This window comes from Pseudorca crassidens, chromosome 16 (assembly GCF_039906515.1).
Source record: "Pseudorca crassidens isolate mPseCra1 chromosome 16, mPseCra1.hap1, whole genome shotgun sequence".
In the NCBI taxonomy this organism is placed as follows: domain Eukaryota; kingdom Metazoa; phylum Chordata; class Mammalia; order Artiodactyla; family Delphinidae; genus Pseudorca; species Pseudorca crassidens.
The window spans coordinates 23944151-23968706 of record NC_090311.1 but is presented as its reverse complement, the minus strand read 5'-3'; the positions used below and the strand labels follow the sequence as shown (position 1 = coordinate 23968706).

Sequence of the window (24556 nt, the reverse complement as noted above, 5' to 3'; positions counted from 1 at the left end):
GTTCATATTGGCAAAATCACATAAATGCAGAATTCACAGGTGTCTTAACAGGTATTGCCATAAATTTTATATGTATATCCCTGCAATTAAAGATTCAAAGGCAAGGGTGGTAATTTCTTTGGGTCTGTAGGATCAAACTGTCATAACTATGCCAAGAGTCACATTCCTATTTCATAAATTCAGTCCACAGACAGATTGAATGTGAGTAAAATTTTTTTTGTAACAATCTCATTTTAAACGTTTTAAGGAGAGGTGTATACTTTCCATGTCGGCATTGTTCTTTTTTTTTTTTTTTTTTTTTTTTGGCGGTACGCAGGCCTCTCACTGTTGTGGCCTCTCCCGTTGCGGAGCACAGGCTCCAGATGCGCAGGCTCAGCAGCCATGGCTCACGGGCCCAGCTGCTCTGCGGCATGCGAGATCCTCTCGGATCAGGGCTCGAACCCGTGTCCCCTGCATCGGCAGGCGGACTCTCAACCACTGTGCCACCAGGGAAGCCCCTCGGCATAGTTCTTACCACCCCTTGTTTTGCTTTATCTGCTTTGCTCACTTAGTTTACCTGCTTTGCCCTCTTAGGCATTTACCTTTGAAATCCCTTCTTCCCAGTAACAATCTTGGTGGACATGGGATGATTTTCTTTGTATATGTAGTTATAGAAGTAGTTACGTAGATTCATACACAATATACATATTTTACCCTGAGGCTTAACTTCTGCTGAGGCTTTGCTTTCTGATTCTATTTATGTTAATATTATGGTTCCCTCTTTTTCTTTTTTTTTTTTTTAGCGCTACCATTCTATTTCTCCTTTGGTTTCCTATTCATTAATTCTTCATGTCCTCTTGGCCAAAGGTGGATATGAGTTAGAGGAGGAAAGGGGCTTTCTTAAAACTGCTTTTGGTGTGTGGATTTCTTAGCGTTGCTTAAAAAAGAATAAAGAGCTGCTTCTCTGACATTCCCTTGTCCCTTGGTAAAGCACAAAGTGCTAAGATTTCAAGGTCCAGAAAAGCATTAGCGTTAGTTTGTGTGTGGCAGGAGGTGGTGGCATTGGAGTCCATCAGAGGAGGTAATAGGCAAGTTGCTTTCCTCCTCTGAGCCTCAGTTTCTTTACCTGTAAAATGCAAGTAATGATATGTCACATAATTTGTTTCAGGTTTCGATAAAATACCCTGTTAAGTGCCCAGCACAGGTTAGGATCCAAAACATGTAGGTTTCTATGTCCCTCCTTCCATTCTTCTCAGACACTAGGATTGAATACAGACACTGCCAGTGATATCAAAGTATATAAAAGGATATTTTTTAACATCTTTATTGAGGTATAATTGCTTTACATTGTTGTGTTAGTTGCTGCTGTATAACAAAGTGAGTCAGCTATACATATACATATATCCCCATATCCCCTCCCTCTTGCGTCTCCCTCCCTCCCACCCTCCCTATCTCACCCCTCTAGGCGGTCACAAAGCACGGAGCTGATCTCCCTGTGCTATGCGGCTGCTTCCCACTAGCTATCTACCTTACGTTTGGTAGTGTATATATGTCCATGCCACTCTCTCGCTTTGTCCCAGCTTACCCTTCCCCCTTCCCATATCCTCAAGTCCATTCTGTAGTAGGTCTGTGTCTTTATTCCTGTCTTACCCCTAGGTTCCTCATGACATTTTTTTTTCTTAAATTCCATATACATGTGTTAGCATACGGTATTTGTCTTTTAAATCTGCGTCTTTATTCCTGTCCTGCCCCTAGGTTCTTCAGAATCTTTTTTTTTTTTTTAGATTCCATATATCTGTGTTAGCATATGGTATTTGTTTTTCTCTTTCTGACTTACTTCACTCTGTACGACAGACTCTAGGTCCATCCACCTCACTACAAATAACTCAATTTTGTTTATTTTTATGGCTAATATTCCATTGTATATATGTGCCACATCTTTATCCATTCATCTGTGGATGGACACTTAGGTTGCTTCCATGTCCTGGCTATTGTAAATAGTGCTGCAGTGAACATTGTGGTATGTGACTCTTTTTGAATTATGGTTTTCTCAGGGTATATGCAAAATTTCTGTACGTGTGCATGTGTATATGTGCCACAGTGATATATGTGTAAGCGTACGTGTGCACACACATGTGCCTCATCTGTGTGCGGCTTAGTGTGTTTGTGTATGCAAGTGTGTAGCGTGTGTGCAGGAAGAAACAGGGCTGGACGAAGAGAGTCCATTGCACTAGATATTTGATGGTAACCCTTATTCAGTATATTGTAACTCATGGTATATAAAATAAAAGTTCATTTATGATGTTGGTCTTACCTTCTAATTAAAATCATAGGCATGAAGCTTCTTTATACCTGCATAAAATAAGCAGTTTAATTTCTCTGCACCAGGGGAGAAATGATTTCATTGCCTGTTATGTAGCTCATCGGTACGTGCCAGGAAGCAAGAGAAGGTGGTTATGACAGCTTCATTCTTTCCCTGTATATTTGTCCTTGCAGACTCTGCGAGGAGCATGGGTGCATCCTCTTAGATGTTTTCAAGGGCAGCAGGGGTGCTTTTACCAGTAGTCCCTACCCTTCGCAGTGCCAAGGGAGGAGAAAGTTATTGTCTATGAATAACCCATCTAAGAGCTTTTCCCCTAGGTTATTCACACATGAATGGAAAAAAAGAAAAAAACTATACTGCACCCATTTCTCAGAAATTTGCCGATAACTAGTAATAACTTATTTCAATGAAGCCAAAGCAAGTATTTGAGAAAAAGAAAGTAGACTTGTCTTGGAAGCTATAAAGGAATAAAAGAGGAAAATCACTATGAATCCTAGCAGTTAAAGGCATTGAATTTGTTTAAAGCTTACCTCATAATACTAATATATACTATGGGTAAATTTTTAAAATCCTAATATTCAATAGTTTTATAAGGTATGGAAATTTTTTTTTACTTTACTCGGTACTTTGGACCCCATGGTGCAGACTGTGTGTAGCAGTAGCCCTAATAACTGGTGGCGGTACAGCCCAAGACAGGACAAATTATAAGAGGAAATAAACTCATTCAGTCACTGGGCAAAGATTGGAAATTCAAAGAAGTTGGGTGGAGCTGGGTGACAAAGGTCAAAAGGGCTTTGTTGCTGATGGAACCAAACACATACACAAGGGGCAGATCATACCAGGCTATTTTAAGAATTTTAGAATATAGGAAGATCAGAGATAAGCCACTGAATGGTTTTAGATTATTCTGGTCACAGTGTGCAAAGTGAATTGGGGGGGATACTGGTTGAAGCTGTGAGAATGATAGGAATCCAATACAGAGATGGTCACATTTTGGACTAAGGCAATCATGGGCAGGGAGAGAACGGATCTGATTTTAGAGTTAGTGAGTAGGTAGAACATGCAGAGCTTAGAGACTAATTACTTATAGGAGGTGAATGGAGAAACAGAGTTAGCGATGGTGTTGCGCTTGGCTTCTCACGAGATGGGCGGTTGGTGGAAACACTCACTGAACCAGGAAGCCCTGGGGGGGAAGAGGGCTTGGATGAGGTGCAGCCTGGGGCATGCTGAGTGTGAGGTGTTGTGAGACATCCAAATAGAAGAAGGCACCAGGCAGCTGAGTTTTCAAGTCTGAAACTCAGAGGAGACCTCAGATTGACATTTAATTTACGAGTTGTCTCCAGAAAGGTGGTAACGAAAAAAATAAATAAAAGTGAGGGTGGAAGTGGTCACCGAGGAACAGTGTGTCGACCGAAAAGAGAAGAAAGTCAAAACTGAGGGTTGAGGAATAGCCATATTATAAGGGTAATCAGGGAAAGTTGAGTATTCAAAAGAGGTAGAAAGGAGAACCAGAGAAGTGTGGTGTTACAGAAGCCCCTGGAAGAAAATGCTTCCAGAAGGATGGAATTGTCAGTGGTAACAAAGACTGCTAAGTGTTTAACTAAGGGACAGCTAGGTCTGAGTATCTCAGTGTTTATTGGATTTAAATACTAGAAAATCACTCACACCTTTAGTGAGACCAATGCCACTGAGGTCCTGTGAGTAGAAGTCAAATTGCACTGACTGGAGGGGCTTTTAAATCCTGAGAGGTTGATAGTAACCATAGCTATCACTTGTCAAAAATATACACTATGCCAAGCATTGAAAGCCAGTTCTTGTATTGTCAGACCCAGTTCTTGTTGAGGAAACCAAGGCCTCCAGAGGTGAAGTAGCTTTTCAAGGTGACAGTATGACACAGAAGTGTTGATACTTGAATGTGCTCTTTCAGGTGCCAAAGCCTTTTCACTACACCACTCTGTCCATTTGGCTTGGGGAGGACAAACTTTCCTGAGCATCAATATTTGTCCCAAAGGCCTTTGGGGATATGTGCTTTGGAAAACATCTAGAGCAAAAGGGTCATGAAACCACTTAAATCAATTACATCGCTAAAACAGTTTAGAAAGAACGAAACAGTGGGATCTCTTTCATGACTAAAGAGTAGTAAGAGCAGTAGCGTGATGAAGAGTGACATGGAGAATTGACTGAGGGGAGATAAGGAAGCAGAGGTGTGATGCTCCTAAGGTCAGGGGACAGAGGACCACGGGAATAAACTTCCAGTACTTAAAAGTACAAGTACAAACATCAAAAATGAAGGTATTTAAAAGAAGGACCTCGGGCTTCCCTGGTGGCGCAGTGGTTGAGAGTCCGCCTGCCGATGCAGGGGACACAGGTTCCTGCCCCGGCCCGGGAAGATCCCACATGCCGCGGAGTGGCTGGGCCCGTGAGCCATGGCCGCTGAGCCTGCGCGTCCGGAGCCTGTGCTCCGCAACGGGAGAGGCCACAACAGTGAGAGGCCCGCGTACCGCAAAAAACATAAATAAATAAAAATAAAAATAAAATAAAAGAAGGACCTCAAAAAAATGAATCCTCATTTGTATGCAGACCTAACCTTGAACAGTATTTTAGCTCAATTCAGCAATGAGGGACTAAATTGGGTTAGAAAAATATCAATATTTCATCTAGAGGCCCAGATGCCCCTTTCTGTGCTGTGCTGTACAAATACAGATGACTTTATATTTATGCCTTAATTTCTTGTATTTATTCTCTCCTGCTAACTCTGTCTATATTTTCTCCTCTCCCCTCTCTTTAGATCATGCTTCTTAGTGATCCTGAGATGGAGAGCAGCCTACTGATCAGCTCAGATGAAGGGGCCACCTATCAGAAATACCGGCTCACCTTCTATATCCAGAGTCTGCTCTTTCACCCCAAGCAAGAGGACTGGGTGCTGGCCTACAGTCTGGATCAAAAGGTGAACAAATACCGGTTTCATTCATGTCCTGTCACTCAGGTACCACCCGGTGAAAAGCACTTGCTTAGTCAATCCAGATGTTGGAGGGGATTCAGTGATATTGTATCCTTCCAACCACGTTGATTGTGTCTGCAGCTGATAAACTTTCCTTTCTAGTCTTTCATATCAAAATATGCAGGCAGATATATTTCATTTATTGACAATGTTATTTGTCATTTCACAGGCTTGAGATAGTTTCCTCTATGATTTTACTCATTTGACCTTTAAAACAACCTTGTGCTGTAAGTAGGAAATGTATATCCATAATAATTTTATGGAACTATAGTAAACAAAGGTGCGGAAAAGCTAAGGTGCTTGTTCAAACACAGCTACTAGCTGGAGGAGCCAGGGCTTGGATGCTGTTGTCAGACTCCAAGTCTAGGAATATCCCATCACACCTGCTGCTTTGAATTGGAATATAACCATTGTTCTCAGTTTAGCAGAGGGAGGGAAGCCTCAAACATGTCCATTTCATTATTTTTTTAATTTTTTTTTTTTGCGGTACGCGGGCCTCTCACTGTTGTGGCCTCTCCCATTGTGGAGCACAGGCTCCGGACGCGCAGGCCCAGAGGCCATGGCTCACGGGCCCAGCCGCTCCGCGGCATGTGGGATCTTCCCGGACCGGGGCACGAACCCGTGTCCCCTGCATTGGCAGGCGGACTCTCAACCACTGCGCCACCAGGGAAGACCCATTTCATTATTTTCTAAAAGTACATCCAAGATAGAGTAGCCCAATGAGTCCTTCCCTTTGAGTTTCAGATCCATACATCCAGCTGTGTACTTGACCTTGTCTCCTGTATATCTCAAAAGCTTCTCGATTCAACATATTCCAAAGATGAACTCTTGACCTTCCCCCAGCATAGTTGGTTCTCTTCCAGTATTCCCTAATTGTACTCATTTAGTTGCAAACCTAGGAGGTATCCTTAATATTTCCTGTAGTATGTGTTCATACTATCACCTGAACAATATATTTCCCAAATGTAGATCTTTTCATGCCTTTGCTTAAACTCCTTCAGCATTTTCTCATTACTCGCAGAAAAAGAGACCAAAGTCCACCGTAGTAGGCTCTATTAGCACCTACTTGGTCTGGTTCCTCCTTCTCTCTCCTGACTCACTGTTAGCACTTCCCTTTCAATGGCCATCTTTCAGTCCCCTCCCCGCCCCAGCTGTCCCCCTTGCTCCCTTTCCTGGGCCTGGGATCTTCTTCCCTAAAGTACACCTCCTCACTGTCAGATCTCAGATGTAGCATCACTTCTGCAGGACGTCTTCCCTAAACTCCCTGATAAAGTTAAATCCCCCTTGGTGTTCTTTCTCGTAAGGCTATGCACCCTTCCCTTCAAGGGTACCTGTCACGGTTGAGATTTTCCATTGACTGATATGAATTTGGCATCATCTGTATTTCTCACTAGATTGCAAGCTCTAGGAAGGCAGGACGGTGTCTGGTTTCACTCACAGTTGTAGCACCAGACCCTAGGACAGTGCCTGCTACTTACTGATCATCAGTATTTGTTAGGCAAATGAATTAGTGGATGAATGCATTGGTGCTATGGTAATGAGCCCTTTATAGCTGATCAACTTATACCTAAGAGACTTAATTCTTCTTTGTATTTCCTGCTTTCTCCAGAACCTTAGTACAGTGTTTGATGCCAAACTATTGTGTAACAATGTTTCAATCAGTGAAAGGAAATGGATAATTATGAACACTATATTACATAGAGATATCTACAGAATAATCTTGGTTGAAATAGCTTCTTCTCTCTGTTCTCCCTTAAGTCCTGAAACGGTTGCTCTTCAGTATATATTTGAATATATAATTTGTAAATGAGTGTGTGTGCATGTGCGTGTGTGTGTGTGTGTGTGTGTGTGTGTGTGTGTGTGTGTGTGAGATGTCAGCACCTTTAAACAATAATTTCAACATAACCTTTATATCTCTCATTAATAGAGCCTCATGGTAGGCGCCAGGTGCTAAATGCAATTCCCTAAGGACACCCACATGACATTTGCAGAGCAAAAGCCATTGCAAATAAATTTCTTTCATGACATCAGGTGGATATTGTATGAAAGACTTAGCCAAATGTCAGATAGTCTGTGAGTTTAGATGCTTAGTATAGCTAGGAATTTTGAAGATGCATTGAAAAAAAAATCATTTGGATGTTAAATGGTATGATAATTTATTTAGATGAAACTCAGAACCCTTAACCCATGTGTTTACTTATGCAAAGACAATCTAGATTAGAGGCAACCGACGTCTCATGCCAAGAGGTTAATAAACCAAATGCAATATGCCTTGTGTCTATAGAAGAACTCTTCTTTTTCTCCAACTCCACAGCACTGAGAACATCTACGGCATTGCTTGTGAAGTACCCTTGTGGATAAAATGCATTCAAGATACTTTCCGACTCGGTGGTTCCTTTTTCACTTGGTAAAGGTATTTGGAAATGTGGCAGTGGGAGCTGCTGGATTTTTCTAATCACACTGCACATTTCCGGATGTATTCTTCCTTAAGTTCTCTTTCTTGTCGGCATCTTTTGTGTGAAGTGGCTGAGTGTTCTTCAGGTCCGTAAAGTCTCTAACCAGCGCCCAGCCACTCTTAAATAAATGGTGTGAGGAGGCCGATGATACCCTGGCAACGTTTGTAGAGATGCCATAAAGCATCATCCAGGCATGCAGGTTACAGCAGAGTTTTTCTTTATTTCAGGGTAATTTACTGGTTTAGGGTCAAGGAGAGGGATGCCATGGAGCAGCAGATGAAGGTGCAAGGGTGGTTGAGATTGATATACCAATGTCTTACTTCAGACTGCTGCCTTCTCTGATGTGCATGTATTGAGGCGCTGGTTTCTTCTAGAGAAAATGAAAAGTGCTAGTATTAAGGTAACTGCAGCATCAAAGGAAGATGTTTGTGGCGAGGAGTGAATCAGTGTTTCCATTATTGTGCCTTTGATGAAATGCACTAGCCATTTCTTTAGAATTGGTAAGGCTATCTCTTTAGTTGTATGTATTACAAAAGACCTAATTGAATGATATTTTAAAAGGACAATATCCAGTTGCTCTACTTTCCAAATTGCTACCCCAAAGCTGCAGGAGACTTGCTAGGAGTTCTTACTCAGTAAGGGCACTGCTGGAGAATTAAGGAAATACCTTCTGGATAGAACAAAATTGTGTCTAGAAGTTGAGAGCTGCACATGACGTTGTGTTCCTTGAGATGCTGTATGGCAGGTTGTGAATCACCTGGGAAACAGGGCTCGCTTGTACTGGTCAGGGCCTGGTGGGGGGTGAAAGTGATCCAAGCCTTCCAACTTCCAAAGCTATGAAGGGGTATGGAGGTGGGGGCAAATGCACCTTGCACTTGACCCTCTTGAAGGATCATGCCTCTCCAATTCTGCTGTGTCTCGATCTAGCCAAGTCCTTTCTGTGTCCTGCTCAGTGTGACTTGGGCCTTTGACCAAGTCCTTCTATTCTGGCCATCCTGTGAGTCCTGCCACAGGACTATGGCAGCTCCCCTCTGCCTTACAGATTCTCCTGCCATCTTGCATTTTAATATTCACTGACTCAGTTCTTAGTAAAAACAAGAGATTCTTTCTTGGGTACAAGAAGCTTGGAGATGTTTTATAAAAAATCTTTGAGATTAAAAAAAATAGGAGAAATAATAGGTTATGGTTGACCAGTTGGACATAATAAAAGTTACTCCTCTCCTCTCCTCTCTGAACCAAAGCTCTAGAACATTTTGGGAGAGCTGTATATTTACCCATTATTTAAGAAGCAGGCTTCTCTTTTGCTCCCATCAGGCTACTTCCTTGCTGGTGACCGAAACAGCTCACATTGTGACGTTTTGGATTAGCTGGATGGTTCAGTAATCTTACTGAAACTGAGAACTTTTGAAAGATTTTGAGATAGGTTTTGAGGACATTGCAGTCCTCTTAAGAGATAGGTGCTGTTCTCATAGCTATAGAAAGCTGGGTGTTTAAACATCCCTCATTTTGACAAAAGACTCAGTATAGTTTTTTTTTTTTTTAAATGGGCACCTGCTCATGTATTTACAGATGCATACATCCTGGACAGGGGGACTTCCACGGAGATGGAGAGTTGAAAATAGCTGTTTCTCTGCCTGAGAGGTGGGATCGCAGAGCTCTCTATTATCATGTATCTTCTTGACAGAATGAAACTAACAAATCTAGCTGCTTTAGTCATCAGAGGTGAGGATCTCAATGGGATTTCATACTTACTATTTTTCATATGCTTCTGGGCTAGACTGGTCTAGAATTGCCCATAATTTCAATGTAAAAACCACTTTCTGAAACACTAGCACACATAATGAAGGGGTGCTGTTATGGTAGTTGGGAGGGAGGTGGGTATGCAACTAGGGGTTTTTTGGTTGTTGTTTTTGTTTTTGTTTTATGTCTGGCTACCCGCCAAGTTCAATAGTAGCTAACAGAGTGACAAGCTGGTTAGGAAGCTGATGCAATTTTAGTCAGGTCACTGGCAAAATAGGGTCTGCAGAAGAGGAGATGGCAGGGGTTCCAGGTAGGTTTTCCTGATTGGACCCTACCTGGTGCTGCCACACACGAGCAGGACACTGGTGAATTAGGGTGTATCTGGTGTGTGGAGGGCCTGAAAATTCAAAGGGAAGTTTAACCTTGTACTTCTAGAATGCTGGATACAAATGAAGCTGTTCCTTTCATTTATATTCTCATGTAAACCCTCAGATTAGAAATGTAATTGCACCAGAGCCTCCAGGATTAGCAGGTGATGGTAGCGTTCCTTAGCAGCCATTGACAGGAGCAGGTTTCGTGGCTCCCCACCTGGTGGGGACAAAGCTGATGGGGATTAACTAGGGATGCTCGTGGTTTTGAAGCTTATTTTCCATGGAATAAGACTAGAACTGAAGGGTGCCTTTTTTTTTTTTTTTTTTTAAAGAAAAACATTGCATTTTCATTAGGTCCTCTTCTGTGCCTGTAAAATCATATGTGCATAATTTAAGAGAAAGAAAAATCCATAGGCCTACTCACCTGGGGGGAGCCCATGCTGATCTTACAGATGTCTCATCAATACAATAGAAATGTGTTATCTCCATCACCATAGAAACACCAGTTTCCATGAGGCCACTTTCCTGAAGGTGAAAACAAAAACAGTGGGCCAAGCAAGAATGGCCCTATGTTGTATCAAAAAGGTGGCACAGCCACTGTGTTATTCAGATGTTAGAATTAACCTATTTGAGCTGAGTTCTGAATGACCAAACTGGTTTAATGTACAACACTAACTCGCAGTCAGTGATGGTGGTGCAGTAAGAATCTCTAGGCTTTGCAACATTGCTTGCGAGAAAGCTAGCTCAAAGCAACAGCCTTCAGCAAAATATGGATCTGGTGGCCTTTGTCCTCCTAAGCCTGCTTTTTCTATATCGTGTCCCAGACTTCAGTTCTCTGCCGCTACCTCCTTTGTGTTCCTTTTGGTAACCTGCCACAGTTCTGTCAGGGAAAAGAACATTTGCTAAAATAATTAATGGAAGATGCAGCGTATATATGTATTAAGAAGGGTACGCAGGTACCTCTTCCCAACAACACTTTTCCCAAAGCAGTTATGCTCTCAGGGTAGAAATTCAGGCGTGGCAATACTTTGGTGAAAGAGGTGACTACAGCTACAGGTGGGCAAAGGGTCACGCAATGCAGCCTTCTCTGGTTGAACGCAACCATTTTCTCTGTGTTCCTCCACCCCTTCCTGTATGGAGTGACCTTGTCTTAACACATGCACTGGTCGTTAGTGCTCACACTGCTGCCCAGGGTCGCTAACTCTGATCCCTTTGCCTACTTCTGACCCTAGGTTTCCAGTTTTCCAGTTGGAACTAGGAGTTCTCCTGCTTATTGCTTCCTTTGCAAGCCTCTCTGGACTTAACGACCCAGTCGACCTGACCTCGCCACACCTGCTATCCTCTCTCCATTCTTTGCCTCCACCTTGACCACTCCCCCTGGTGTGATAGCACCTGGCCTTTTAAAGTCAGGTCAGTCTTTAAACATTTTAAGTCAAAGTGTGCTATACATACAGAAAAGTGCACATATCATGAGCTCAATGAATTTTCATAAACTGAATACACCTATAGAACCAGCACCCCGATCAAGATACACAGCATGACCCAAATCCCAGAATCCCCCTTGTGCACTTTTTCAGTCATGACCTTCCACCCGCAGTGGGACTGCTATCAGTTGGGTCATTTTTAATTTCATGCAGATGATTTATGGCTGGCTAAACTGGTGAAGAAATAAGACACAAGGTGAATTCTTTGGAAGAAAGGTTGGAAGATATCAAGTGAGGTAAATGACAGAGAAGGAGACTTCTAAAAATATTAACATTAGAGAATTAGTCTAAGCCAAAGGCAAGAATTCATTAATGTTCAGTAAGTCTAACTAATCCAGAGAATTCATAAGGAAGCTTTCAAAAGATGCTCATTTAAAATTAATTTAATAGGTTGTATTTTTAAATATGTGTTCCTTTCTGTGCCATAAGAAAAATACCCAGTGTTGGCAAAGTTATGGTGAAACTCATTATTACGAAGCTGTATTGATGGTCGTGCAAATGGGTTTTCCTTCCTGGTGAACCTCTTGGCCACGTGTATCAGAAGACATACACATATTCATAAAATTTGATCCAATGATGCAGTTACTTCACTTCTGAGACTGCACCAACAGCATAATACCAAAAAGATTTAAGCATAATAATGTTTATCAAAGTCACTCATAATGGGAAAATCTGGACAGAAATTTACTAAATGCCCAATATTAAGGGACTTTACTTACTTATTTATTTTTTGCGGTACGTGAGCCTCTCACTGTTGTGGCCTCTTCCTGTTGCAGAGCACAGGCTCCGGACGCGCAGGCCCAGCGGCCATGGCTCACGGGCCCGGCCGCTCTGCGGCATGTGGGATCTTCCCGGACCGGGGCACGAACCCGTGTCCCCCACATCGTCAGGCGTACTCTCAACCACTGCGCCACCAGGGGAGCCCCAAGGGACTTTAAATCAGGATATATACATTGGCCAGAATATTTTTCAGCCATTAAAATGGTGGTCATGATGACCATGTAGCAACATGGATACATATTAATATCTATTTAATACATGTGTAAGGTCGGATCTTAACAAACGGCACTGCGAAGCAGAGGAGAGCTTCAAGTGAGCTTTATTAGGGAGCGCTCCCGGGCGAGGTTCACTGGTCCGACAGAAAGGGGCCAGAGAAGTCGCGCCCGGGGGGAGATTTTATAGGGGAAGAAGGGAAAGGGGTGTGGTGAATCTGGGAGGGTGCAGGGTATTCCTTATTTGGTGGTCTTTTCGGGTATCCTGGGGAACCGTTAGTCCCGCCCCTCGAAAGGCGGGAAGGCTGGGCTGGGTTCAAAGTCCCCAGGTCAGTTCCTGGAACTGGGTGGTCCGGAATGTCTCCAGGGCAGTTTCTGGAACTGGGTGGTCCGGAGAAGTTCGGTCTGATGCAACCTGTGAATCTGATTGTGTTCCCCTGCCTTGGGCCAGTTGGCCTTACAACATGTATATCTCATATTGCATACATTATATGTATATATAAATTCATACATGATTCATATTAAATAAGCGAGTGCTCTTTGAATACAAGTATGTAACAAATAAAATAAGATGAAGGAAGGAGGGAAGCAAAGAGGGAAAGAAGGAGAAAAAGTTTTAGATGGTAGGAAATATTCCCAAACATTACCTGAGTTATCTTAAGATGATGGAATTATGTTTGTTTTTTAATAACATTTGTTTTTTAAATTTTGTATTATTTCATTATAGATTAATTTTATGATTAAAGAATTCTGAGAAGTAATCTACCTTGAACAGCTTATTGAACATAGCTTATGTTCAATTATAAGGCAGTGATCTTAAAAAAGGTTTTAGGTGTGAATAAGGCCAATTTAGGTAAAATCATTTCAAGTCACTATTAAACTACATTTTCAAGAGGCAATGTGGTGTAGAGGAAAATTTCCCGAAACTCTATCCGATATTATTTTTGTCTACTCAAAAGGAATATAACAAGTCTGACGCTTCTCTTTTCTTTAGCTTTGCTTTTCACTGTGGTCCCTTGTGAACTGTGAAACTCTAGGAACTATTTTTTTCTCCTAACAGGAAGTATTCTTGTTGGATATAACCTCAATCGTTACTATTTACAACTCAGTGATAGATAGAGGTTTTATTATTTAGAAGAACCCACTAGAGATGGATGTTAAGGAAGCGCTTTATTCTGGTGATTTTTCAGATGAAATTTGTGGCTATATCCTAAAATTGAATTAGCATTTGGTTATGTGATTTGACAGCTGTAATGGAAACAAATACTCTGGAGCCAAGAGGTGCAGACATACACAATGAATTGGAGTTTGCGCCTAGTGACTCTTACACTCCCCATGTTTCGTTACTCGGTGTTGAACATATAGGCGCTTCTCAGAAATGGAGATATATGTCATTAAGTATCTCCTGTCTATGGGCACTGATGGGTGCTTTCATATACATGGTTACATTGAATCTGCATCGGAATCTGCAGAGTGGGTGTTATAATTTCCAAGTTACAGGTGAGCATATGATTCTTGAAGGCAATATCCACCTGGTCAAGGTCACCCAGAAAGTGAGGGGCGTGGCCTGCTCCTCTAAGCCTGGCTGAGACCCCCCCACTATGACCACCACACCTCGCTCTGGCTAGTAGATGGACAGACTTTCCACCGCCTCAGGGCAGAATTCCATAGGGGTCACTTTACATTGAACCTTAACCCCGGAGAACACGGTACTCGTGAGACGACAAAATCAGCTGGACAGAGGCCAGACCTTCAGATGAATCTAGTTTCTTCTAGCGCGTCCCTCAGGTCCCTCAGCCAATGGCACTCGCCGAGTTGGAACCTTGAGTAGGAAAGCCATCACGTTGTTTCCTGATGATAGGTCATAGGACTAGGTAATTCTGCCTATGGAAGAAAATAAACAACAAAGCAGTTGTTTTTTTTGGGTTTCATCCAGTTTTGCACACTTTTCCCATCCATTTGTTCCAGTGTTTGGGTTAACATGTAGATTAAACAAGTCTTTGCCATTCAAATAGGTAATACTATAATCTGGGTTTTTTAAGGAAGTTTATGGAGACATCTTTAACATGGTAATGAAGATAGAAGTTGAAATCATTTAACTTCATTTACAAACCATGAATATGTATTATGCTTTAAATGAAAAGAAGGGCTAAAACAGATATAGTGTTTGTTCAATTTGCTAAAGAGAAGACAATTTGTCAAGATTTTTTCCCCCCAAAACTCAAGCAGCGTGCAAATGCAGGAGAATCAGACCCCCATGTTAACTCCGTGGCGTGATGAATATTTTTATAATCCTAATTAGTACCAGCCATTCAGTCTAGCAATTTCCCCCAATCTAGCCAATTTGAAATTAAAATAGATGCCTTGATTACAAAACTCATTAGCAAAGAAGCACCCTTCTCACTAACCAGTTCATTTAAAATGCACAAACTGAATGAAGTGTGGAACACTTGTGTTGTCAATTGGCATAAGTGAAGTGAGTCTTAATTGGAAGCATTGTGAAGTATTTGTATCGCTGCATGTTTCACTGCAGTGTAATATATCATTCATTAAATGTAACAAAAGCAACTTTTAAATGGTTTAATTAAGCGAAGTTGGTGTGCTTGGTAATTTTTATAAAGTCGAATGTCACAGTTGTTTGCATTTGGAGTACCGATAGGTATGAAAGTCAGGAAGATGAAGTCTGACTCTGCATTTATCACTCCAATTATGTGGAGAATGGCAGGTTTAATGTGAGAGGAGAAAATTAAATTAGAGAGCATTGATTTCTTACTTAAAAGTACCCACATGCGTATTGTCCTTGTGCATTTGGACATGGAAACTCCAGAAATGCCCGATTTATGGCTGAGAATGAAGGGGAAGGCCTGAGGACTTGGAGTGAAATGAAAGGAGAAAATAACAGTTGGGGATTTTATTTTTGTAATTTCTTTTTTAATTTTCTTTTTTTAATCAAGGGAGGAAGTAGTAGGTGGAGGGAAACTCTATCCAATATTATTTTTGTCTACTCAAAAGAGCAATAGAGATGTGCAGCACTGTAGATTGCTGTTCTGTCTAAGCCGAATGTGGTGGGAGCGGGAGAGAAGGGGGAAACTAACTTTGGACCAGGGAAATATTGGAAACGGGGTGCTACGGAAGTCCTGAACGGGGGCCGGAAAACAGGGAGTTCGGGGCTGGTTTTTCAGTGGAAGAGACTGTAGAATGGGTTGCAGTAGTGACCGGTTTATAGGCATAAAGTGTAAGACAAGCGCAGAAGTTGCTTTCTGTTGGTGCTTATTCTCTGTGCAGTCTAGATGTCAGCTGTTACCTCATATTTATGGACTGTTTCAGCCCCACATCAATGAGGATGCAAAACTCAGCCATGTCACTGATTTCCATGAGAAATCTAATTTTAGCAGACACGGAGGATGTCCTGCCCATATCCATTTGGCATTCCCATTGTAATAGAAATGCTCCCACTGACATCTGATTGCAAGATTCGCATTTCTTTGCTGGCGGGCTTTCTCCAAAGCTTCTAGGGCAGGGGGTCCCCAACCTTTTTGGAACCAGGGACAGGTTTCATGGAAGACAGTTTTTCCACGGGGGGTGGGGTGGGATGGGGGGGATGGTTCAGGCCATAATGTGAGCGACGGGGAGCAATGGGGAGCAGCCCATGAAGCTTCACTCGCTCGATCGCCTGCCGCTCACCACGTGCCGTGCGACCCAGGGTGGGGGGGTCGGGGGCCGTTTGGGACCCCTGCTCTAGAGGCTACTTTACCCATTTCTATAGAAGTACCAGGGAATTAACATGTGGGAGCAGCCCTCAGCCAATGACCAACAAAATCTGGTGTAGCGACACCATGGTTTCCTCAGTTCTCATGTAGAACAACTCCCAAGAGTTTTACACTTTTTTCCAGAATTTCCCAATGGGATTAAACTCTAGTTGCCCAGAGAGTTAGCTGGCTTTATAACATACTGTATATTAACTGCCCTCCATTGGCTGTAATTTCTCTACCGCTATACTATCTCCCAAATAAACTACTTAGCTCTTGTCTCAGTGTCTGCTCCTGGGGGAACTTAACCAACTATGCAAGCATTTTGTGACTGGTGGTGGTAGCAGAAGATTTCTGATGTCAAGGACAGGGGCCACAGCATATAAATTTTCACCTCCTTTGACATTTCTGTGTTTCTAAGTTCCTCCTGGGCTGTGCCACCCTCTAGTTTTCCTCACTGTTATAATCTGAATAAATGCTCCCTCCCCCAAAGACGTCCACCTCTGAATCCTCAGACCTGTGAATACATTTCCCTAAAGGGCAAGAGGGGCTTGGCAGATGTGCTGAAGGTAAGGGTTTTGAGATGCGAAGGGTGTCCTGCATTACCAGGTGTGCCCAGTGTACTCACAAGGGCTCTTATAAGAGGGAGGCAGAAGAGTTTAAAAAGGAGATGTGACAATAGAAGCAGAGGTTGGCAAGATGTTCTTTGCAGATGGGGCCACGGGGCAAGGAATGCAGGAAGCCTCTAGAAGCTGGAAAAGGCAAGGAAATGGGTTCTCCTCCAAAGCCTCCAGAAGAAAGAAAGCCCTGTCGTTACCCAGTCCAAGCTCGCTCTGCTCGCCGCAGGACAGGCCAATAAATCGGAGATGAGGTGTTGAGGCAAGGAAGACGACTTTATTCGGAAAGCTGGCAGGCTGAGAAGATGGGAGACTAATGTCTCTAAATAACCATCTTATCAGGGTTTGGAGGCCAGTTTTCTTTTATAGCACAGAGTCGGGGAGGAGATAAGGAAGTAAAGTAAAAAGGCCATAAGTTTTGCAAATACCCCCTGGAATGGCCAGCCTCAGGAAGATGATGTGTTAATTTCTTCTTTCTTGCAGCCATCCACTGGTGGACAGGGTCCGGATGTTTCCCTGAACAAAGGCACTTTGGTTTAACATTCAGGCAGAGAGGCAGAGTTCCCCAAGGCAGGCCATTATGTATAGACAATATCCTTTTAGTGAACAAAAGCAACGGGAAGCAAAGATTAAAGTAAAAGAAACAGATCCAACATGTAGTCAGATTTGGCTTTTCCCCGTTCCACTGTTGACACCTTGATTTTAACCCCAGGAGACTCATTTGAACTTCTGACTTCCAAAACTATAAAATAATAAACTCCTGTTGCCTTAAGCCACTAAGTTTGTGGTAATTTGTTACAGCAGCGAGAGGAAACTAACACGCTCACTGACCTTCCCTTGGCTTCAGTGGGTCTTCTGTCCCACAGCAGAGAAAATTCTCTACTTATCTGCACCTACTTCTTGGAAGCCCAGGCATCCACAGATCCAAATACAGGCCATCTAGGTCATAGTTATGACCCCTCTTTACATTGATACGTCAGTCGTGAAATAAGAAGAGTTCCCCCAAAGAGGAATTATGGTGAAAAGAAACACAAACCTGTTCCCCGTCTTGTCACATATTGTATTAATTTGCTAGGTCTGCTGTAAGACTGGGTGGCTTAAACAGCAGAAATGTAAGATCTCACAGTTTTGGAAGCTTGAAGTCTGAGATCAAGGTGTCAGCAGGGTTGGTCTCTTCTGAGGCTTCTCTCCTTGGCTTCTAGATGGCTGTTCTCTTTGTACTTCACAGAGTCTTCCCTCTGTGTGTTTCTGTGTCCTAATTTCCTCTCCTTATATGTAACATATTGCTTTAGGGCCCACCCTAATAACCTCATTTTAACTTAACTCTTTAAAACCTCATCTCCATAAATAGTCACATTCTGAAGCACTGGGGATTAGCATTCCACATATGGATTTGGAGGGGATACAGTTTAGCCGATAACATAAATGGGTGTCCAGGTTGCTAAGTGATGAAAGTCTTACTGCCCTTTGGGTCTGTAATGCCCTGTGTAAGGAGAGGGTAAGAGTCTCCTCTGTGTAGCATGACTGCTTCTGAGGCAAGTGGAATGGAACCAGCCTCCAGGAAGGATGTGCTATGAAGTTGGGTGGGGGGGTTAAGGAAGTGAGGGTGAGGCTTATCCCTGGGATGGAAACCTCATGAGAGTCCCTGAGACTGGTCAGGAAGATCTCAAGGGCTTTGACCCTGGGTTAAGTTAGGGAATCATGGAGGGCACAAGAGAAAAGATGGAGAACACTGGGGGAACAGTTTGAAAGAAATCTCTGCTATAAACTTATTTTTGAGAATCATGGCTGTTTGCTTGTGTAAGCTAGATTTGGTGTGTTTGATTTTGTTTCTGATGCTTGATTTTTGTTCTCTCTTTGCATTTGAAAATGTCAGTAGATCTCACAGAAAGAGGTTTGAATGACCTGAAGGTGTTATACATCTTCTTACAGTTCGTCATTGGCTTCCCCACAGCTTGGAAGATAAAGTCAGCTCAGCACACAGACCATGGTAGTTTGGATGCTGTCTTACTTTCTAGCCCTTTTCCCAAGCCCTTTGTTCACTCATGCAACAGGGAAATGTATCCTCTTGGTTCAGCCCAGAATACCTTGACATAGACACTTCCCTCCGGGAGTCCTTTTCTCCTTCTTTATCTAGTTATCTCTTTATCTTTTACAACTCAGTGCAAATCTGACTTTCTAGAGAAAGCTTTCTCGACTTTTAAGAAAAATCTAGAAAAAAGCTATTTTCACATCAGCGTACTGGAAAACTTTTTATTTTATGGTTTTATATTTTTTAAGTACATGAGGGGTAGAGAGACCAAAATGTATCTCAGTGTTTAGGACATCCAAAGATCGTAAATTGTCCCTGGGCAAGAGATAAGGAAGACCTAAATTAAGATAATAATTTTGGAGTTGAAAAGAAAGGGGAAAAAATTATAGAGGGATTTGAAAATAGAAGCAGACTTGGTGACTGCATAGAAGTCACAGGAAGAAGGGGAGCCTGATAATCCCGATGTGGCAAAGGACACCATTGATCCGATGGTCTGATTTTCTGCAAAAATATCTAAGGCCGTGAGCTGTGCCCACGGCACCTTTCTTTCCTGACACAGGAGGTGTTTGTTTCTCAAGCACACTGAACGGGAGAGGGGAGGCCCTAGTAGGCATTGCCACCAGGGTGTAACATGGAGGGGACGACGACCTCCTTTTGTGGTTGTTTTTCCCTTCGGCTGCTTTTCTGACATTTTGCCCCATGCCTCCCTTGGCTGCTCTTGAGTGCCAGAGGCAGCAGCCAGCAGTGTCTGTCTGAGAAAGCTCTTGAAACAGGCTTTTTAAAACAGAGACTTCTTGGGCTTCCCTGGTGGCGCAGTGGTTGAGAGTCCGCCTGCCAATGCAGGGGACACGGGTTCGTGCCCCGGTCTGGGGAGATCCCACATGCCGTGGAGCGGCTGGGCCCGTGAGCCATGGCCGCTGAGGCTGTGCTCTGCAATGGGAGAGGCCACAACAGTGAGAGGCCCGCGTACCGCAAAAAAAAAAGAATTAGCTTTAAAACGGAGACTTTTTAACTTGAAGCGCTTGGTAGAGATACCAGGGATTGTAGTCCAGAAGCTTTATGATAGGTAGCTGGGGAATGAGTGAGGAAGAAAAGATAGATTAACTTTTCTCTATTCAAATATTATTTTACTAATATTGGACTTAATGTTTCATAATTAAGATTCTGAAAGGTGGCTGAGGAATCTACTCTGTCCTGTGTTTATCTGAGGCATGGATGGTCTCTGGAACCTTCTAGCCCAGAGGCTCCAGCCCCGGAAGGGAGCTTTCAGGTCTGACTAGCAGATCGTTATGCTTGATAGAGTCTGTCTACCCTTAGGTTTATACAGTCTCTTTCCCTTTTTGATGCTGAAAAATGCCACTTTACTACTCAGGTAAAAAGCTGATATTATTCATTTAATCACCATTACAGGTATCACAACTTAATCGTTAAAAATAACTGAAAAGTATGCTGTGACGTTTGTCTTTTTTCTCCCAAGTAACTTACTAACAGATACCAGACAAATTCTAACAACAGAGATTCATGTTTTAGAATCTTGAAAAAAATTTTTCTAAAATGAATATTGACAAAATAAACGGGAAAACGAAGAAAAGCTTAAAGAGCAGAAGCCATCTCTTATTTTTTAGTGTATTTACTTTCAAGGATCAACAACCTGCTCTTTATCACCCAGACACCAGGTCAAAATACTATATCCAACAAGTACTTATTGAGCACTTACTGTGTACCAGGACCTAGAGAAGCGGGAATGAAGGATACTGATACTATCTCTGCTGTCATAGAAAGTGAAGCATTGATCAAATGAGTAATTGATGGCAATGGTGATAAGTCTGCAAAGGGTTCTAGGTATTGAATCTTTGCCACAGCAGTTTCATTGCAAGCAGTTTCACTGCATAACTAACTGGCCAGAGGAAAATTTTGCTGTGAAAGATAAAATAATGAAAATAAAAGAGGGGCATTAAAAAGGACACCATGAGACATGAAAAGTGATAACATTTAAAAAAAGATTTCATTGTGAAAAATGAAAATACAAAAAAAAATTGAATACATTTTAAATGTGTGTAGATCGATAGTTATCGTCATATTCGGGTATATCTTAGAGAAACCTGTGATAATTTGTTTCTCAAAGTCGATCATTAAGGATTCAGGATCTAATGTTGGACATAGATTCTTCACGATATAGAAAAATCTGCTGTAAATCTCTTCAGATTTCCCTGGAAGGAAAACAGAGGAAGGACGCTCTTTCTTATAGGTAATGTATATAACTGGTAGAACATATCTGGACTTCATTTAAATGTTCCATCACATGCCCAATTCTTATATTACACCAAATCATCAGAGCCAGGTTCGTGCCAACTACCAAAATTCTATCTACATCATGTTCTATACTATCCAATAGCAAAAAGTTTTTACCATTTTCAAGAAACTTAAACTCATCAGGAATCATGTAATCATTTCTTTTTGGGGGCGTAGGAGGAGCTTGACTCTTCTTCTTTTGCCTCCAGCTTATGTTGTGTGATAAATTTGGTAAAGATGGCCTGAGCGCACGAGCTGTTGTATCCAAATCAGACAAGGACTGGATAATTAAAGCTCCCAGAGCCTGGTGTGAGGTACAAGCCGCCTCTTTTATATTTGCCATAGCTTGGTAAACTTTTGCTTTTGACGGGTGGGAGGGTGACTGGGCTTACTGAAAGATTTGCAAACTGCTTTGTTATCATCTTCTAGCATAGTGTGCAGTCTGGCGTTGCACTCTCTCGTCTCATACTTCCAGTAAGTTTTCTTATCACCCTATTTTCGAATAGAGTTGTTATCATCCACTATTTTCAGACCACCATGTCTGCTCATCACGGTATAGACCATTATGAGACCTAAGATTTAAACAATATAAAAATGGGAGTAGTGTGTCAATGATGAAATGAAGCCAAATTGTCAACCGGTTATTTTATCTTTTATGGCAAAATTGCATTATGGCTAATTAGTTGTACTGTGAAATTGCTTGACCCAAAGGTGTTTATGGTGAAAATGCCAGACCTGACAAAATAAGACTGTAGATTGTTATGAGAGCATATTTTAGGGAGAAGGTCTGACCTAGCTTCAAAAATGTTTTCTGTAGCACTTGAAGAGTTATATCTTGAAGATATATGTATAGATGAGTTAGGATATTCTCTTGGCATTAAGTGCTCATAAACATTGTTTAAAATAAAACTAAGGTCACTCTGTGAGTTGCCTGCAGATGTTTATAAACAACTTTATTGAGGTATAGTTGATATTCAATAACTGCACACATTAAAGTGTACTAATTTGATAAGTTTTGATGCTAATGCGCCCATGCATTCATAACTAGGGTCAAGAAAGTCAGTGTATCCATCACCCCCTTGTTCTCCTTTGTAATTCCTTCCTCATCCCCTCACAGCATTCACAGTTGGGCATTTGTTCACAGTAACTATAGATTAGTTTACATTCTCTAGAATGTTATATAAAAGGAACTAAACATTACGTACTCTGTTTTTACACAGCTTTTTTCTCTTATCGTAATATTTTGAGATCCATCCATGTTGTTGCGTGTATCAATAGTTTATGATTTTTTTCCTGGGGAGTAGTCCATTGTATGGATATACCAAAATTGATTTATCCGTTCACCTATTAATGGGTTAATCTAGGTTTTGGCTGTTACACATAAAGCTGCTATGACCATTCCTGCACAAGTTTTTGTATAGACATATGCTTTTATGTCTCTTGGACAGATACTTAATAGTGCAATGATTGGATCATTCGGTGGATGTAGCTTCAGATTTTTGAGAACACGCCAAACCGTCTTCCAGGGTGGTTGTGCCATTTTACATTTCCAGCAGCAGCAGCACATGAGAGTTATAGTTGTTCCCCTCCTCATCCACACTTGTCATAATTGGTTTTTAATTAATTAATTAAACTGAAATATAGTTGACATACAATATTCTGTTAGTTTCAGGTATACTACATAATGATTTAATGAGTTGAGGTTTGCATATGTTATGACACGATCACTGTGATAAGTTTAGAAACCACCTGTTCCCATGCAGAGTTATTATATTATTATTGACCATATTCCTTATGCTGTATATTACATCCCTGTGACTTATTTATTATATAACCGGAGGTTTGTACCTCTTAATCCCCTTCAATTATTTTGCCCACCTCCAACCCCCTCACCCCCTCCCTTTGGCAACTAATTCATTTGTTGTCTGTATCTATGAGTCTGTTTTCATTTTGTTTGTTTCTTTGTTTTGTTTTTTAGATTTTACATATAAGTGGAGAACGTGCAGTGTTTGTCTTTCTCTGACTTATTTCACTTAGCATAATACCTTCTAGATCCATCCATGTTGTTGCAAGTGGCAATATTTCATTTTTTAATGGCTGAGAAATATTCTATTGTATATATGTATGTATGTGTATCACATCTTCATTATCCATTCGTCTGTCAGTGGACACTTAGGTTGCTTACATAGCTTGGCTATTGTACATAATACTGTAATGGACATCACAGTGCATATATCTTTTAAATTGGTGGTTTTGTTTCTTTGGGTAAATACTCAGAAGTGGAATAGCTAGATCATATGACAGTTCTATTTTTAATATTTTAAGAAACCTCCATACTGTTTTCCATAGTGGCTGCATGAATTTACAGTCCCACCAACAGTGTGTGAGGGTTTCCTTTTCTCCACATCCTTGCCAACACGTTTTGTTTGTTGTCTTTTTGATAATAGGCATTCTGACAAGTGAGGTGGCATCTTGTGATTTTGATTTGCAATCCCCTAATGTTTAGTGATGTTGAACATCTTTTCATGTGTCTGTTGGCCATTTGTATGTCTTCTTTGGGGCAGTGCATAGTCAGGTCCTCTGCCCACTTTTAAATCAGGTTGTTTGTTTTGTTTGTTTGTTTGTTTTTATTATTTTTTTTGCAGTACGCAGGCCTCTCACTGTTGTGGCCTCTCCCGCTGCGGAGCACAGGCTCCGGACGCACAGGCTCGGCGGCCATGGCTCATGGGCCCAGCCGCTCCGGGGCATGTGGGATCCTCCCGGATCAGGGCATGAACCCGTGTCCCCTGCATCGGCAGATGGACTCTCAACCACTGCGCCACCAGGGAAGCCCTGTTTGTTTTTTTGATGTTGAGTTGTATGAGTTCTTTGTATATTGTGGATATTAACCCCTCATCAGATATATCATTTGCAAATATCTTCTCCCATTCAGTAGGCTGCCTTTTCATTTTGTTGACAGTTTCTTTGCTTTCCAAAAACTTTTTAGTTTGACGTACTCCCATCTGTTATAGTTATTTTTTAAAATGTTAACCCGTCTAATAGGTGTATAGTGATATTTCATTCTGATTTTAATTTTCATTCTCTTAGTGACTAAGGATGTTTTGAGCATCTTTTCATATGCTTATTTGCTATCTAGATTATTTATTTGTTGATGTCTCTGAGCAAATATTTTGCCTACTTAAAAATTGGGTTGTTTTTGTCCTATTATTGAGGGTTAAGAGTCCTTCTATACTCTGGATAAAAGTCCTTTATCAGATATATGTTTCGCAGATATTTTTCTCCCATACCATAGCTTGTCTTCTAATCCTCCTTACAGTGTCTTTCAATGAAGAGACTCTTGTAATTTTGATGAAGGGTAGTTTTTCAGTTATTTATTTTTGGATCATGCTTTTGGTGTCATGCCTAGGAAATCTTTGCCTGTCAAGTTTATAAAGATTTTCTCCTCTGCTCTTTTCTAGATGCTTTATCATTTTAAGTTTTATATTTAGGCCTGAGGATCTATTCTGAGTTAATTTGCATA

General features: G+C 41.6%; 1 protein-coding gene across 2 annotated transcripts in view; it reads left to right on the top strand.

Moving 5' to 3' along the window:
• SORCS3 (sortilin related VPS10 domain containing receptor 3) overlaps positions 1-24556 on the top strand; it is a 583956-nt gene that overhangs the window by 303574 nt on the left and 255826 nt on the right. For both annotated transcript variants that reach the window (XM_067709471.1, XM_067709472.1), the window contains exon 4: positions 5091-5249. In XM_067709471.1, the coding sequence (XP_067565572.1) occupies positions 5091-5249 (159 nt within the window). The remainder of the gene's footprint in view (positions 1-5090; positions 5250-24556) is intronic.